The sequence below is a fragment of the Mustela putorius genome, unplaced genomic scaffold (assembly GCF_011764305.1).
Source record: "Mustela putorius furo isolate JIRA1106 unplaced genomic scaffold, ASM1176430v1.1 tig00003859_pilon_pilon_pilon, whole genome shotgun sequence".
NCBI lineage: Eukaryota > Metazoa > Chordata > Mammalia > Carnivora > Mustelidae > Mustela > Mustela putorius.
Genome location: NW_025422011.1, coordinates 13,578,824 through 13,596,825, shown reverse-complemented (window position 1 = coordinate 13,596,825; position 18,002 = coordinate 13,578,824). Strand labels below are relative to the sequence as shown.

Here is an 18,002-nt window from a genome sequence, read left to right as displayed (position 1 = left end):
AGGTATACAGCATTTGTCCTCCATAGCACTTATAATATACCTTATTATCCTGTTTAACACCCTGCTTCCCCCAACTATGAACTCAAAGAAAAAAAATAACTATTCTTTCTCCTATAACCTGAATGCTTAGCATATTCCCTGGGATTTAGTATGTGCTCGACAAATAATTGTTAATTATTAAGTTGTTTTTAATCATTATTAACACCATACCTAAACATACCCTTTCCACAAATACCTCATTTATTCCAATGTTTTATATTCAACTCTATGTACTGGTAAATTCCAGTATTTGGCATTATTTGCTTTGAGAGCAAAAGTTTGGTCTTTGTAAAAAAAATTAAGACAGATTAAATAAATTTATTCTATAATATTACATATATTATATATCGAAGATATAACTTCAAGAATGCCTTGCTGTGCATATATGGCATAATTTCTGAATTATGAAGTTGAACAAATTCTTCAGTTCTAATACTAACATAAACAAAGCACCATATCACCACTTTTAGAAAACTAAAGGATAAAGTAAATGGAGAGGAAACAAGGGTACATATTTGTAGTAAAGAAGCCTATAAAAGTTCATTATTTTTCCAAATTTTTCCAAGCAGCAAAAATATCCAAGAAGTTTACATCTGAAATTAGACTGCTTTGTCCCTTTTTGTTTTGCCCTTCTTAGCACTTATTTACTACAGAAAAAAAATTGGCACATACTGTCCAACGTGTTCACTTAAAGCATTATGCTGTTTTCTATTATATATAGAAACTATATAGATTATTATGTTAATCTCCCCCAAATGAGAACATTTTTATTTCTATGGATCTAAAGTGACACATTAGGTCTAAGCCGAAAGTAAGCACTCAATAGCTATTTACTGAATCATTTAGATTACAAATTTACACTGAGGAAAGGTTCTAAATGAAAGCATCTAAATCTTGATCAAACTTTCCAGTTGATACACTGTTAAGCAGTAAGGTGGTTTGTTTTATTTTCTTAAGATTTTACTTTAAATACAAAAACAAAACCACCAGCCACTACTTCACATGACTAATTGCAGTTTATCAAACAGAAGCTGCCAAAAAGTTTTAATAAGTCACTGAGATTTAAAACAATTCACTGGAAAGTATTTCAAAGAAATCTGGATAGATATATATTTTAATACATCATAGATCACTGTCAAAACCAATAATTCAGTAGCACAGGCACAATTTGGGAGTCTTTTTTAGTTTAGATATTTGTCAATCATTAATACCTTTCTTTAAAAATCACTTACTCCTCCACCCAGCTCACTTTTGAGAAAAGTTTTAAATCCAAAGACACAGCTCTAAATGACATGTTTTTTCCACACATAAAATTCCTATTCTAATAAAAAAAAAGAGCTCTCAATTCAGAGTTCACAAATCACTAGGAAAATAAAGTACAGACACATATAATACCAGGTGTTTTTTTTTTTTTTTTTTTTTTTTTTTAGGAAAGAGACCTAAAGTATTTTCTGTTATTTGCAGCTGCCTTAACAGCAAATGACAATTAAATGTGTGAACAAGGTTGTCAGAGTAACACTTGTCATTCACACTACTTATAGAAACGCGCCCCAAGACTTCCAGAAGCACTAATTAAAATTAACGAAAGCTTCTCAAGGGGACTTGTCAGAGAAGTACATTTTGTCATTTGCTGTTTGAGACAGGAAAACCAAATCTCAAAGCTCAAGAGTTTTCCCGCTAAAGTTTAAAGCCAACCCACCTGCCTGCCACCGGCACTGTCGAACTGAGCCCAGATGCTCAGCAAGCAACTCATTAGGAGTTCCAATTTCTTCAATAAAACACAACCAGTCCGAGAAAAAAAAAAAAAAACAACAAAAAAACCTGATGGTAAAGGCGGAATGAACTTTCTCTCAGAAGTCAGAAAAGAAAGGGGCGAGGGAAAATATCTTTCCTCTTTTCTAAGCACCAGAGAAAGGTGCAAATTCTCACTGGCAGTTACTTGATATATCGCTCCACTAGTTCTTTTTTTTTTTTTTTTTTCATTCTGCGTGAATGAAAACACTCAAAACGAGAAAAATGTTGAATGATATTACCCACCTCTAGCCCCAAAGAACCAAGGAACGCTCTCACCCAGGACTCAGGTGGGCCTTTCTCACCTGGGCCCAGCAGAAGTCCGCCGTCCCCACGTAGAGCTCACTTTTCAGCAATACTCCTTGCGATTGGTTGGCTGGGAAGAGAGCTCTCAATGCTATTGGCCATGGGAGCGGAGATAGCGGGCAAGGAGGCGGGTGTTTGGGGCCGGCTCTGACGGGTTTGCGGCTTCAGTTCCCAGAGTTCCTATTGGGTCAACGCGGGAAGTTCCAACATGGCGGCCGCGGCGGACTGCGGCACCGGCGCTGCGAGTACTGGATCTATAGGGGCTGCAGCATGCAAGAACGTCACCAGTTTCCAGAGGAAGGGTCCTAGAGCCAGCGGTACCGACAGCGGCTGTTCTCGACTGGTGTCCATCGCGGGCACACGACCGTCGGTGCGGAATGGACAGCTGCTGGTATCTACCGGGCTCCCAGCCCTGGACCAGCTCCTAGGTCGGTTCAGAACGGAGATTTGGGCTCAACAGAGGGAATACTTAGGGAGGGCACCTGTCAGGGAAGCCGCCCTAACCTCTTATTTATCTCTCACCCCCCAGCCTTCGGACTTGGAAAGGATAGTCCGGTCTGATAAAGATGTAGGGGAGGAAATGTTGTAGGGACACTCCTAAATGCTGTTACTGCTCCCACGTTGTACTGTGTTTCTGGCCCACCAGCCTTTCTAGGTTACGACGGGATCCCTACATGGTTTTATCTAGAAATACTATTTAATCAGGGGGAATCATTAATATTTGGAGATGGTTTGGCCTCAACTCCAGGATCCCCTGCTGGTCTCTGCACCATTCTGCCAACCCCAGATAGCTCGTGGTTTCGCCTAACCTACAAAGTTTGTATCATTGTGAGAGATGCATTTCATTTAGAAAATGCTGAAAAAAGTTAACTTCCCCACTTTCACCGCCAGGCTGCTTATCTCCTGGTTCTGAATCTTTAAACAAACTTGGCTTTAAGAGAATGGATGTTAAACACTTACGTGGGTACAGAGTAGTTAAAGCCTGTTGTTGATATCGGTGGTCGTACTAGTAGACTGCGTTAAATATATTTGTATATATTTTTGTTAAATTTTTTCTCTGTATATTTTGCTTCCCAGAGTTAACATTGTTTAAAGTTAATTCACATTTTAATGAGAAAAAGAAATCCAGTCCTTAGGCTTTCTTGTATAATCTTTGTAATTTTTCATGAGAAGCCTGCTGAAGAATAGCTTATTTCATAACTGTTACGCTGCGAAGATTGGCCACATTAGATTGCTAGGACAGAGCTGCTGTGTTAATAGAGCTTGTAAATTAGTTGTCTTATCAGAATGTTGCTTCATTAAAATTGGTCTATGTTTATATTTCATAACTATATAGTATGTGATCTGTCAGTTAAGTCTTGTACATTTTCATAAAATATTACAAATGCCATTGCTTGTTCTTGTACTACACTTGAAATTTCTCTCTGTATTACATTTTCCCCCTCAAGATACACTCTTCAGATAGGTTTAGTGCAAAGGAAATTGACAAGGCAAGCAACCTTTGAGAAAGAACACAGCTTCTTGTCTGTTATGTCATGTTCTTAACTGAATCCTGGTTATTTCTACACAAATTTGAGTATTTGCACTTAATTGTCTCAAGTATTGCCTTCCTAAATTGCATGGTACTGAAAACAAATGATCCAAAATATATAGTTAGCAAATATTTATCTCAGATTTTTTTTTTTTCCCCTGTTGAGCTTTACTTGGTATCATCTTATACTTGAATTTAAAGTCTGGAAGCTGTTCCTAGTCCTTCCCTTTTTTCCTCTTCCCTAATTCACTGGAGATATGGAACTTTATTCACTTAATCCTGAATATCGTCAAACAAAAAGGTCATATTTCTGACATTATACCTTCAGTTTCTTGTTAGAATAACAAAATTTGCTATTTTGTTATAGGACAGTTTCTGGCACATAGTTGATTCTCATTAAGTTCTTCATTGAAAGAGAACTATGTAGGGGGAAAAAAAAAACCTGGGCAAGAAATTATGAAAGAGGTAGGATGAGTTATGTGTGAGCTTTAGAAGCAGATACAGTGACATGAACAGAGTCATTAAAGCTAGAGACAGTGTAGGCTGATCTTCAGGCTTCAAATTTAGTGTTACTGCACTGTGCTACAGCTGTTTCAGATTTTTGAGAACTCTTTTGAAGTGGCTTTAAGCATTCATCAACCCAAGACTAATGATTTAAGTACGTCTCTTAAAGCACCCACTAAAAAGTTAACCTAAAGCACTATATATAAATATTTCATTTATATTTAAATGTTTCTACAGTGATATAAACTTGAACTGTAATTTAAAAATCTTCCAGATTTGCTTGCAAGGGACACGAGTATTTGATTGTAAAAAACTTATGCTAAAAATTGGTGTTTGTTTAAGATAATTGAAATAGGTACTAGTTTGGGGATATTTTGAAATATGTTTTGCATGTGTACAGTTAATTCTCAAAGTGCACAGAAGAGGTTGTTATAATAGGAGTTAGTGTATTTGGAATAATAAATATGTCCAGAAGTATTTTAGTTGTTGTTAACTTCTTAATGACATTTTTGTATTTTTATTTTTTTATTTTGTATGGCTCTGTAGAGCAAATCCGTTACATTTGTTTTTCATTAAAACATCATTTGGAAGTGAAATGTTTGGTTGCTAATGTGTATACACATAAATGTAAGTAATTCAGATTATATTTTTACTCTAAAATATTTGACTCAAATTGTGACAAGCCTAATACAATCATATTGTGATAAGACACAATGATAGCAGGATGTTTTATCAGAATGGTGGAATTATACTATGACATTGCGACTGTTGCCTAAATATATTCTGTGGTTACTGTGAAACAAGTAAATATTGTATTGTCACTACCATGCAGTGCAGTGATATTTCACCACTGCCACTGTGATGTCAATTTAATTTTAAGCATAGATTCAAAATATATTTAAGTATATTTTTGAATATATTATACAGGCAAATTGAAGGTTGATCATTTGAAGATACGCTAATATTTCCATTCCTACTCCCAAATGCTTTATGAATTTGACAATTCCCCACATCAGCATCTTTTATAAACATGATCTAATCATATCAAAAACTTTTGTTCTCACAATTTAAATTTTGTTAAATATTGATATACATTTCCCAAGTTGGCCACATTGAAATTTTCAACTTCCAAGATTTTTCTAACCCAGCTTCTCTACCCTGTCCTTCCAGGACATTTATGTCATCATATGAGGTCACTATATATATATATATATATATATATATATATATATATATATATATCATTTCCCTTCTTCCAGTAATCACCAAGAAGTTTACAGTGGATAAAGGATTCTGGCAAAATTTCTTTCCTTTTTTTTTTTTTTTTTTTTGTAGGGCAAAAGGTATAGCTCTTACATGTTGTGTGTGTGTATATATATATATATTTTTTTTTTTTCTCCCCCTAGGGCAAAAGGTATAAGCTCAATATGATCTTAGGATCATATTGTCTAACCTGGGGGAATTCTCTCCCAGGCTAATCCTTCAAAAAGGTACTTTAAGGAGTGGTGATACTCAGGTTTGACTGGTTTAATTAATGTGCTGTTTGGGACTTACTCAATTTTGACAATTAGGTGAATGGAAGATAGGGATTTGGGATAAAGAACAGTACAGGAAGAATACTCCGAAGAAGCTTGAAGATAGCTATCATTTTCAATGCTAATGTTAAAAAGTAAATACTGGTGGGCTTATTTTCTTTGCTCCACTGTATCTTAATTAGAATATGTGATATATGTTGAGTTTGGACTATATATTAAAAATAATCCTTATTTTTATGGCTATGATAGTTTAGTAATGGCTGTATATTTAAGGAAAATGTAGTTTATTCATTTGTATTGATACATAAACTTGTTTCATGTAACTTAATCTATAGAACCATTCTGTTTATAGCTTTTACTGTTTTGTTTCCTATATTTTCCCAGCTAATCGTTGTGATAATCAAGAGTTGTCAGGATGTTTCCTACCTCCCAGAGAGAGAAGAAAAAGTAGACTTGTTAATGAAATGAACTGCAGTTTAATTTGAGGCATGGCATTAATTAAATAGTTCAGGACATTGCTGTGAACAAAGGAAGGGATAGAAACTGTTTGTACTTTGCATTCTCCCTAAAATGACCTATAATTTTATACAAAACTATTCCTTTATAGAAAGGACTGCTATAAATCACTGTTGTCTTTTCTGACTTTTATTTCCTTTCCCTTTTACTTCCTAACTTTGAAAAAGGAGAGGCCCTTATAAAGTAAGGTATCACTCGTTATATCCTAATACATTAATTTGACCTTGCTTACCCAAAATTTATAGCTTAACTAGAGATCTGCTTTGGGAAGTGTAAATGGTGATTGAATTTTCTCCCTTTAATATAATTTTCTGGGGCTCCTGGCTGGCTCAGTTGGTAGAGTATATGACTCTTGATCTCAGGGTACCAATGGAGTTCTGAATGTAAAGATCCATTAAAATGAGCTTTGGTTGAACGTATCATGTCAAGATATCCTGTCATGGCTGGTTGCGGAAGCTTTTTATTTTTTGATAAGTACATGGATACAAACTTATTTAAACTTACTCTAGTTTAAAATACAGTTAGAACCACAGTTCATATATCTTATATATCAAGTGAGATATATCAAAATACTTTATGCAGAAGTATTTTAGGGAAATGTGAGGTCTCATCACCCTGAAATTTCGAAGAACAGAGGAACTTTGCTGTTACATATATGTACGTGTCAAATCATTTTCCCTCATACACAGAATAAAAGCTTGATTTTTTAAAATAATAAGGTGGCTTCATCTTATTCCCCATGACCAACCTCTGAAATGACTAACCTATACTAAAGCCATCCAAATTTAAGTCTAGTAAATTTACATGATAGAGCCCTTTAGAAAAAAAGATAATTGCCTTTTGTAAGAGAAATCCTGATATTATATTCAAATGTCTGATTAAAGTCATTAACATGTCCTCATTTTATCTTGTTTTGAGTAATGTTCACATTTTCCAAACATTAGAAATTGAATGTACATAAGATTTTAAATTTAATTGGGTGGCATTTCCTGAATTATCAGAAACTGGTTTATTTGAATAATTCTTACAGAAAATTACCTTCTTAGTGTACTCTCATTTGTATAATGCTTTGCTTAACTAGTTCATCAATGGGAAGTATTCTAATTCTTACTACTATAATGATCACTATTTATCAAATAATGGTATATCTATAATTATTTGTTCTCATTAGAAAATAATTGCCAGAATGGTAATAGCTCTTACTGAGTACCTTTCTGAGCCAGACACTTGAGCTAGGTATCATTTCATTTAATTGGGAAACTATTTCTGGATCTATTCTTATCATCCCACTGTGAATGACATTCACAAAAAATCTTTAGTTCTGTATCTAACTGTTCCAGTTGTAGCCCTCATACAAATTCTTAATTTGAGGCTATATGAATGTAGTCCCAGGGATGTTTAGACAAGAAATCTAAATCTTTCCTACAAGAAATAGATTAAGGAACGGAAACCAGGTAACTTTTTTTCATAGTACCTGCTCTAGGTTAGACCATGCAGTATCTGTTATGTACCTCTATTAGTTTGTCTTAAATATACACAGAATGGTGAGTAGGCATTTAAATGCTTGTTTTGCATGTAAGAGAGAAATAAGGAACTGGAAATATAAAATGCTCAAAGTAATCAAAAAAGTTAAGCGCTCAAAATGGATTAAAAAATTTAGTAGTGGTTTATATGTAGCACAAACTATAAAAGTAGACACTTAGCCTAATCTTAGAGAAAATCTTTTTGCTCAGATCTTAAATGGTTGTTTTCATCCTATATATTTCATTTTATGTGATTCTTTTAGTTTGAACAAAATTTGAAGTTATCCTGTATAGTCTGGTATGGCTTTAAATGCTATATTGAAAGAACCTATCTAAATGTGAAATTAAAATAAATATTTAGTGTGATAACAAATCCACCTAAACATTAAAATATATATAAAGTGCTAGTTTATTTTTAAAATCTTCTCTAACAATTTGAAATGTTCTATTTAGAGTCATAAAGTCACCAAATATAGTATTGTATTCTATGTTCATGTATATTACCAAATTTCAAACTCTTTGAACAGTAACATTTATGCATATTTGCAAGGCAAAAAGTAAACACTGTCAAAGGAATTTTACATACTAAGTTATTCTATATAATGTTTACCACTACAAAATTTGTTGGGGGAAAAGTTTTTTACTGGTACTCTAAATATTTCTTTCACAGTTTTATGCACCAAAACCAAAGACATTGGTAGGATTGTCTTCAATTATCCAACAATTTTGAGTAGCTTCTTTTTAAATTACTTTAGATCTATTTCATCCTTTGATACTCATATTTCAATCTATTTTAAGTGAATTTGCTAGTATAATTTATAACAAATGGAATACTTTTACAAATGTTGCACAAAATATTTGTACTCAAATGTCTTTTCATTGTAGTTCTAGTTATCTATAATTTGACTTCAAATTGATTTTTATTAAATCATTATTTGAGTTATATGCTAATGACAGTACCGCTCTAATTCAGATATTCAAAAGAACATTTTCTGCTATTATTAAAAATGTATTCTGGGGGTGCCTGGGTGGCTCAATGGGTTAAAGCCTCTGCCTTCAGCTCAGGTCATGATCCCAGAGACCTGGGATCAAGCCCCACATCGGGCTCTCTGTTCAACAGAGAGCCTGCTTTCCCCTGTCTCTCTGCCTCTCTGCCTGCTTGTGATCTCTGTCTGTCAAATAAATAAATAAATAAAATCTTTAAGGGTGCCTGGGTGACTCAGTGGGGTAAGCCTCTGCCTTCAGCTCAGGTCATGATCCCAGAGACCTGGGATCAAGCCCCACATCGGGCTCTCTACTCAGCAGGGAGCCTGCTTCCTCCTCTCTCTCTCTGCCTGCCTCTCTGCCTACTTGTGATCTCTCTCTGTCAAATAAATAAATAAAAATCTAAAAAAAAAAAATCTTTAAAAAAGTGTATTTTATAATGGTGACTTTTTTGTTTGAAATTATGAAAATATTGTTTATTTTAAATTCTAAATGTATTTGGGAACATGTCTATCTTTGTGTGTATTTTCCTATTGAAAAAAGGAATTACTTTTAATTATCGGGTGTTTTTCCCCAAGGCTTATTAAATTTGAGTGTAAATACTAAAGTGGAATTTCTACTATAATAACCTTTCCTATGTTGTACTTCTATAGTATTAATTTACTGTGAACATTAGGTCTTGGCTATTGAGTTAATTTATTAACAGGTACTAAATGTAACATTATTGGGACATGTAACCACAGTTATGTTGAATGCTGCATGGTCCTATCATAGGAGAAGAGAGGATAGTACAGTATATTATGAAAGTAATTGTAATGTGTAGTGTGTAATTACATATAATATATAATTATTTCATAATAGCACCTTAAGCAAAATATCTCCAAGGTAATTAAAATGTTGTTCTCATCTGCAATTTTAAAGTTAGTGAAGTGGTTGTCCTTGATAAAGCTTAACTTTTATGCTAAAGATAATGTGTATGAAAGGGTAGATTAATTTTTTTCTTGGTTTTATTTTGTTTCCAGGTGGAGGTTTGGCTGTTGGAACAGTTCTTCTAATTGGTTAGTATAGCATATACTGATTAGAGTTTTCTATTGTGCATAATGATTTTATGGGCTTGCCAATTCTGATTTAAATATATAGCTTTCTATAAGAGTTAAGCTAAATTAGAAAAGAAATGCCATAAGTTTTAATTTAAATGATCTGAACTTAGAATAAATGAAGCAAGTATATCTGCAAATACAGCTCTGGTAATTTAAAAATGTTCACAGTCCATTGTCCTCTGTTTCTTTTAAAAAAGGTTAAAGTTAATGCCAATTGTTTTTTGGGGGGGTGGGGGACATCTCTGTATGTAAGTGAGGTTATTATAGTGATTAATTTGAGAAGTACCAATAAGTCCATTGTATATATATCATGCATTTTTATTACTATTTTTTCTTATTGAAAGAAAAGTAACTGATAAAGCATATTCTTGTTCACCTTTAAGTGCCAATAGTTCTTATTTAATTATACATACATAATCCTATTTGCCTTATTGTTTAGATTATAGAATCTGGAATTAAAATACACTTTGGCAGTTATGTAGTCAAAGTTCCCAACTAGCCATAAATCACTTTTCGATCATTGTTGACAGTATCAAACAATTTGGATACAGATTATATAATTTAAAGGGCTCACTACTTCACAAAACTATGAATTATTATTGAAATTATTAGAAAATTCTTTTTTTTAAATATGTATTGAGAGAGAGAGCAAGTACAAGCAGGAGGAGCTGCAGAGGGAGAGGGAGAACAGACTCCCCGCTGAGCGGGGAGCCCAATGTGGGGCTCAGTCCCAGCACCCCGGGATCACAGCCTGAGCCAAAGGCAGACACTTAACCAGTTGAGCTACCCAGGGACCCCAAGAAGCTCTCTATATTAATGTTTAATCTATATAATTTAACAGATTTGTTGTTTCTAATTTTGTTCTCTGATTTAACTTGCATACTTTTTCACATGACACTCTTAAAATGTTTGAAAATATTTTATTACCTCAAATCTTCTTTAAATGAAATAGACACAGCTTAAACTCTTTTTAATGTGTTGTGACTTTCATGTTCCTTACTCTCCTGGTTGTTCTTTTGTCATACCTATCAAACTGATGTCTCTTCAGCTGTGCTCACAACTGAATACAGTATTCCAAATTTACTATGCTTGTACTTAGACTACAAATTGTGATAATCTAGATAGAATTATTATTTCTAGGCACCAATAAAGTTACTCTGTATTCATTGACTTCTCTTAAGGTAGCAATGAAATGTGTTACTCTGCCCCAGGAATACAAAATGGTGGTGTTTTAAATTTAGTATATACCTAAGCATTTGTCTGATAAGTAAAGCTCTATCTGGAATACTCAAAAGAGATGTGTAGTACATCTTATTCCCCATCTCTGCTGTATAATTAAAGAGTAATAATAATAGCGAGAGCTGTCCTTTTCTTACAATGGGTCAGTATTGTGCTGTATATTTTTTAAAGATTTTATTTATTATTTATTTGAGAGAGAGAGAGCACAAACAAGCAGAGGGAGAGGGAAAAACAGGCTTCCCCCTGGGCAGGGAGCATATCATAGGGCTCTATCCCAGGACCCTGAGATCATGACCCGAACCAAAGGCAAATGTTTAACCAACTGAGCCACCCAGGTGCCCTATGCTAAGTGTTTTATACGTGGTTTTTCCCTTAACATAACAACCTTATAAGATGTTACATGTACTCTGTATTAACCCCATCTTAAACTTAAAGAAATAAGGCTCAGAGGGTGAAGTGATTTTCCCATTATCACACAGCAAGTGAAAGAACTAGGATTTGAATTCTGGTATGACTGAAAGGCTGTGTTTTTTTTTTCTTTTTTCTTTTTTTTGTAACTTCTCTAATAGCCATAAACAGTAAAACAGGAGTTTTATACCTTGTTAATTTTTTTAAAGATTTTATTTATTGGAGAGGTAGAGCATGAGATGGGAGAAGGTAAGAGGGAAAAGCAGACTCTCCAAGGAACAAGGAGCCTGATGCAGGACTCCATCCAGGATACTGGGATCATGATCTGAGCTGAAGGCAGTCACTTAACCAACTGAGCTACCCAGCCGCCCAGTTTTATACCTATTTAGAATAAAGTTTTAAGTAGTGAATTAAGCCTACATTGTGGGGGTCTTTTCTTTTAATAATTTCCAAATTTCTAAACTTGAAAGAGCCTTCATTTAATTAATTCACAATAAGGATAAAAGTTGTAGCAATGCCAAAAAATTCTTTTTTGTAAGAGTACAAACTGGTGGTTGTCAGAGGAGAGGACAGTGGCAAGGGGCCGACGGGGTTGAAATGGATGAAGGGGAGTGGGAGGTACAGGCTTCCAGTTATGGAGTGCATTCATCACAGGGATGAAAGGTAGAGCAGAGGGATTGTAGTCAATGATACTAGTAGGGTTATATGATGACAGATTGTAGCTACACATGCAGTAAACGTAGCATAAAGGTGTAGAAGTATTGAATCAATATGTTATACACCTGAAACTAATGTAACATTGTGTGTCAGCTGTACTTCAACAAAAAATATGAGACTGACGCGCTACCTACTGCGCTAATGAGGCACCTCTTCAACAAAAAATAAATAATAAAAATAGACTTTTTAAAAAAGAAAAATGTTCTTATTTTACATAATCAGCATTTCTTCATTCTAGGCAGAAAGTTTTGTCGCCATAATAGTAAAACAATATGCAAAGGCTATTAATTAAGATTTTTCAGGTGTGCAATATTTGCTAAAGATTGATTTGTATAGTTGTAGCTTATTGCTACCTAAAATATATTAATTTTTACAAATAATGCCATTGAGTCATGTTGGTTCTGTGTTCAGTCATCATATTTTAACCCAGCCATTAATTTCCATTCAGCTCTTGGTTGCAAAATCCCTGCCAAGTTTTTACCATTTACTTCAATCACTACAGCATAATTTTCTGGACACTTACCTAGGGCTTAGTGCCTAAGTATCTGAATAATAGACAACATTTAATAAAAAATTAAGTAAAATATGTTCTATAAAATATCTGTGCCCTCATCAGTCTTTAAAGTACTATTTAAGAACCTGAGGTACAGAATTCTTCTTTTTTTTTTTTTTTGACAGAGAGCGAGATCACAAGTAGGCAGAGAGGCAGGCAGAGAGAGAGGGAGAAGCAGGCTCCCCGCTGAGCAGAGAGCCCGACACAGGGCTCCATCCCAGGACCCTGAGACCCTGACCTGAGCCAAAGGCAATGGTTCAAACTACTGTGCCACCCAGGCACCCCCAGAATTATTCTTAACAGTAGACGTAAGAGGAAGAAATACTCTGTAATTGAGAAATTCTAGAAATGGTGATGTCAGTCTCATTTTTAAAAACTTATCTTTTACTAAATAAGGAATGAATGAAGGATTTCATTCATATATTTGTCATAGACAAATATTTTCATTTTTAATGTCAATAAATAAATACATAAAATAGAAAAGGATATGTACAGAATAATAGGCTGTCCTTTCAGTTGCTCCGTCTCCGTACCCAGAGACAATAATGTTCTGGTATCCTCCCCAAATATTTCTGCTGAAATAAGAAACATGGGGGCACTCTGCTTTTTCCACTTAATACATCTTAGAGATCAGTCCATGTGCAATCATATGTTTATTCTAACAACTCTAAAAGATTCTCTTATATGGATGTGCCATAATTTATTTAAATAGTTCTCAATTGATAAATTTAAGTTCCATTCTTCCATTGCTAACAATGCTGTTGTACATAATCTTGTATATAAGCTTTGCAAACATGTGTAAATATCTGTAGAATAAATTCCAAGGTACAGACTTGCTTAGTTGAGGCATGTTAAATTGTATTGGATATTATTAGGTTGTTCTCCTAAGAGGGATATGCCATCTTTTACTTCAGGCAGTTAGCAGTTATAAGAATATACCAGTGAGTTTACCTTCACCCTTAACAACACTGCGTATTAACGAACATTTAAATCTTTACCAGTCTGAACAAATGAAAAGTGAAGAATGGCATTTCCTCACTTGAGCCTGGGACTTTGTGCTTTGATGACTAAAAATCTGGAGAGTTACTATAATAGTTTCTAAAATGTGCAACTAAATTTTAATTCTTTTCTTGAGGGGAAGTATCTGTGAATGATTGATAATTCATTCAGAAAATGTTCGTTGGGGTTACAAATATCAATCAGGTGCTCTCTTTCCTTAAGGAACTTTGCACCTATGGAGGAGACATAGGTAAAGCAAATAATTACAATATAATAAGTTAAATACCATAATAGATGTGTCTGTTATTACACTTTAACATGTGTTGTAGCCAGAACAAGGGGTGGCTGTTGATTTTTATATATTGTTCTTATAACCTGCAACTCTTGAATAGTTTATAGATTCACTTGAATATAATGAGTAGGCAGCCACCTTTGACAAATATTGACAATGTTATTTTATGACTGGCATCTTGCAGTCGGGTGCTTCCATAACAAATAGGAAAAATAGGAGTGTGGCTTTGGAACCAGGTAGTGGGCAAAAGCTGGAAGGATTTTAAGGAGCATATTAGTTAGAGGAAGCCTAAATTGCCATGAACAGATGGTTAGTGGAAATCTGTACTCTGATGACACTGCTAGTGAGAGTGAAAAGAAACTGAGATGCATGTTACCGAAAGCTGGAGGATAGGACATCCTTGTTAAACAGTGGCAGAAAGCGTAGTGATATTGTTATCTGCAGTTGTATGGGAAGAAAACACATGCCTGATGAACTTGATGGTCTAGCAAAGGAGATTTTTTTTTATAGTGTGTAATAAGGAAAAGCTCAAACAAGAATAACTAAAACATAGTAACAGATTTTTTTAAAAGTCTATCTTTGATGAAATATCAATTCACTGACATATTATTTACTAGGTATTCAATAACTGTTAAAGTAATGATTGAATAAAAGAATATGACAGGCATAAGGCAAACACCTTGCCTTTATAGTCTGGTTTTTCTGTAAAGCTAATAGTTTGAATCTTCTCAGTATTATTTTTGTCCTTCTATCAACTTCTAAGTGTTAAAGATTTTTGAAAATATGTAAAACTGTGATAAATTTAGTTTCATCTATTAGCTTTTCTTTAGAAAACCTTCAAGCGACAGGCACCTGGGTGGCTCAGTCAGTTAAGCATCTGACCCTAGGTTTCTGCTCAGGTCATGATCTCAGTATCATGGGAAAGAACCCCATGTTGGGTTCCGTGCTCAGCACAGAGTCTGCTTGAGATTCTCTCCCTCTCCTTCTGACCCTCCCCCTACTTCTTTTCTTTCTCTCTCTCTCTAAAATAAATTATCTCCCTGGGGTCCCTGAGCAGCTCGGTCTGAGCCAACTCTGGATTTCAATTAAGGGCATGCTCTCAGGGTACTGGGATCAAGCCCCATATCAGGCTCCAGCTTATTGGGGAGTCTTCTTGGGATTTTGTCTCTCCCTCTCTCTCTGCCCCTTCCTTTGCTCAGGTGTATTCAACTTGTATAATAGATGAAGTTTGCCTTAAAAAATGGTTCAACAGGGACGCCTGGGTGGCTCAGTTGGTTAAGCTGCTGCCTTCAGCTCAGGTCATGATCCCAGCGTCCTGGGATCGAGTCCCACATCGGGCTCCTTGCTCAGCGGGGAGCCTGCTTCTCCCTCTGCCTCTGCCTGCCATTCTGTCTGCCTGTGCTTGCTCTCCCTCTCTCTCTCTCTCTCTCTGATGAATAAAATCTTAAAAAAAAAAAATGCTTCAACAGTTCCAAACATAAAGCAGTTATGGAGACTTAAGGTCAGTGGATAGGAGCTTAGGGCATAACTATATTGCTCATCACTCAAAGATTTTTTTTATTCCCAAAATTAAAGCATGAAGATGGTTTGCTGTAATAGTTTTCACTATAGATTGTCAGTTTTTGACCATGTCTCTTGAAATAGATTACTCATTTACCAAGGTGATTGTGTGCACAAGTGTGTTCATGCACATAAGTCTGGGCTTACAGAACTGTGTATTTACAATTTCAGTAGCAATGGAACTATGAAATCTAGACATAGTGAACACTGCCAGAAATCCAGGGTAGGTGCATTTTAGACCTTCCAAATACAGCTGGAAAAATGAATATGAATTTGTAACAGGCCATTCTCAATTGAATAACCAAGGGACCCCTACAATTATTTAGAAAATCAAAGACTTCCTGAAACATGTTTCATTCTTTGGTATTGAACTAGGTTTTGAGATGTTTTTATTTAAATTGCTTGCTGACAGTTTGGCACAAAGATAAATTTAGGGCATCTTAAAAGTATCAAAAGTGAAGGAATGGCATAAATAGAATTTATACATCTTTTAAAATAAAAGATCTTGGGGCACCTGAGTGGCTCAGTAGGTTGGGCGTCTGCCTTCAGCTTAGATATGATCTTAGGATCCTGGGATCGAGCGCTGTGTTGGGCTCCCTGCTCAGCAGGCAGCCTGCTTCCCGCCCCGTCCCCCCATCTGCCTTTCTGCCTACTTGTGATCTCTATCAAATAAATAAATAAAATTCTTAAAATAGAGGATCTTAATCTGTTTACGGCGATATTGAACATCAAAAGGTTTAATAGAAGTTGTCAGTCATTAAAGTATAAGTTATGTGACACTTATGAGTGCATTATTTTTAAATTAATCTCTTAGTTCAGAAGTAGGAAATAAATGATATACTATTAGACAATTACAACTAGCTATGAGTTTAACTTTGTATTAGTTTCTTATTACTGTGTAACAGTATTAACACAGACTTAGTTTAAAAACAAAACACATTTATTATCCCATGATTCCTGTGAATTGGGAGTCCAAGCACAGATCATCAGGTCCTCTGCAAGCCATCTGAAGACTTGGCCGGGGAAGGATCTGCTTTCAAGCTCACATGTTTGTTGGCAGCATTCAGTTCCTTGCTGCCTGTCAGTCAAGGGCAGCTCCCAACATGGCATCTTATTTCTTCTAAACCAGTGAAGAAGAACATGTCTCAGCAAGACAGACATTACAGTCTTATGCAACAGAAGCGGTGACATCCCATTACCTTTGCTATATTCTTCTGGTTAGAAACAAGTCACAGCTTCCAGACACACTCAAAAAGAGGAGATTTTACAAAGGCTTGAATACCAGGAAATAGGAATCATGTGGTTCACCTTAGAATCTGCTACTCTTTTCACAATTTTAATTTGTTATTATTTCATGTAATAGCAAAAACTAAGCACTCTCACTCAATATATCTCTCACAGGATATTATAATATTTTCTCATTGGTTGCCTTCAACTTTTCTGAAATCACAGTTATACATTTTCATCTATACCATGTAATAAATTCTAAGCATTTTCCTTATTATGCATGAGTTGGCAAACTATAGCCTGTGGTCCACTGACCTATCTATAGATAATTTTTTTAGAACATAGCCATGCTTACTTATTTGTATATTGTCTATGGTTGCTTCTGTGATACAGGTGCAGAGTTGAATACTTTCAACAGAGACTGCATGTACAGTTCACAAGTCTGAAAAACTTTTATTTTCTGACTCTTTAAGAAAAAGCTTACAAATGGCTGTTTTGTATTCTGTATTTTTCTTAACTTATTTTATGGCAGTAAAGCTTGTTGAAAGATTGAAACAGGATAGTCCATGCAGTTCTTTCGTAAAACCACCTGACCTTTTGTCCTGAAGCATCTAAGCACGTACAGTGTGTTTAGCATTGCTAGGCAGTATAAATCTTGGGGTTTACCCTTTCTGAACTTAAACTGGATGTTTTTTGCACATTCATTGGAATAAATATTCCAATATTCATTGGAATAAATATGAACAGTACATACATACAGATGTTTTTGCAGATGTAAGAAGAGGTATAGAAAAGGCTTAAATTGAATCAAACTATGGGTATAAATTGAAGGGAAATGAAGAGAGGAAAGTACTCCCATGGAAAATTTTATTAACAAATGCACAAAAGTGGGTATCAACACAGTATGCTTATGTAGTAAAGAAGTGAGAGCTCTTTTAAAATAGAGATTATTTAGAATTAGTCAGAGGGAAAGTTTGGCTTTCTTCCCCAGGGTCTCTTCCCTCAACTACCTACTTGTACAATTCAAATTGTAAAACTTCAGAACCTTAGGCCAGCTTCTCAAATTGTGGTATGCAGAGATGAGGCTGTTTACTTTTCATCCACCAGAGGACTCCTCGGATTTTTGTTTGTTTAACTTTATGGCCAGCTAAATCCATCATGCTTTACCTCTTTGTTAT

General features: G+C 35.0%; 2 protein-coding genes across 8 annotated transcripts in view; one reads left to right on the top strand and one right to left on the bottom strand.

Annotated features, from left to right (window-relative positions):
• Nucleotides 1-2,213, bottom strand: part of IMMP1L (inner mitochondrial membrane peptidase subunit 1) — a 79,497-nt gene extending 77,284 nt beyond the window's left edge. The window contains exon 1 of one of the 6 annotated variants that reach the window (XM_045066101.1): nucleotides 2,136-2,213. The gene's annotated coding sequence lies outside the window, so the exon portion shown is untranslated. Of the gene's footprint in view, nucleotides 1-1,738; nucleotides 1,814-2,076 lie in introns of those variants that run through there. The other 5 variants (XM_045066098.1, XM_004755910.3, XM_004755912.3 and 2 more) reach the window with 5 other exon arrangements.
• Nucleotides 2,214-2,308: 95 nt separating this feature from the next.
• The window catches only part of ELP4 (elongator acetyltransferase complex subunit 4), a 241,508-nt gene continuing 225,814 nt past the window's right edge, over nucleotides 2,309-18,002 (top strand). For both annotated transcript variants that reach the window (XM_004755915.3, XM_004755916.3), the window contains exons 1-2: nucleotides 2,309-2,564; nucleotides 9,752-9,787. In XM_004755915.3, coding sequence (XP_004755972.1) covers nucleotides 2,345-2,564; nucleotides 9,752-9,787 — 256 coding nt within the window. In that variant the 5' untranslated portion in view covers nucleotides 2,309-2,344. The remainder of the gene's footprint in view (nucleotides 2,565-9,751; nucleotides 9,788-18,002) is intronic.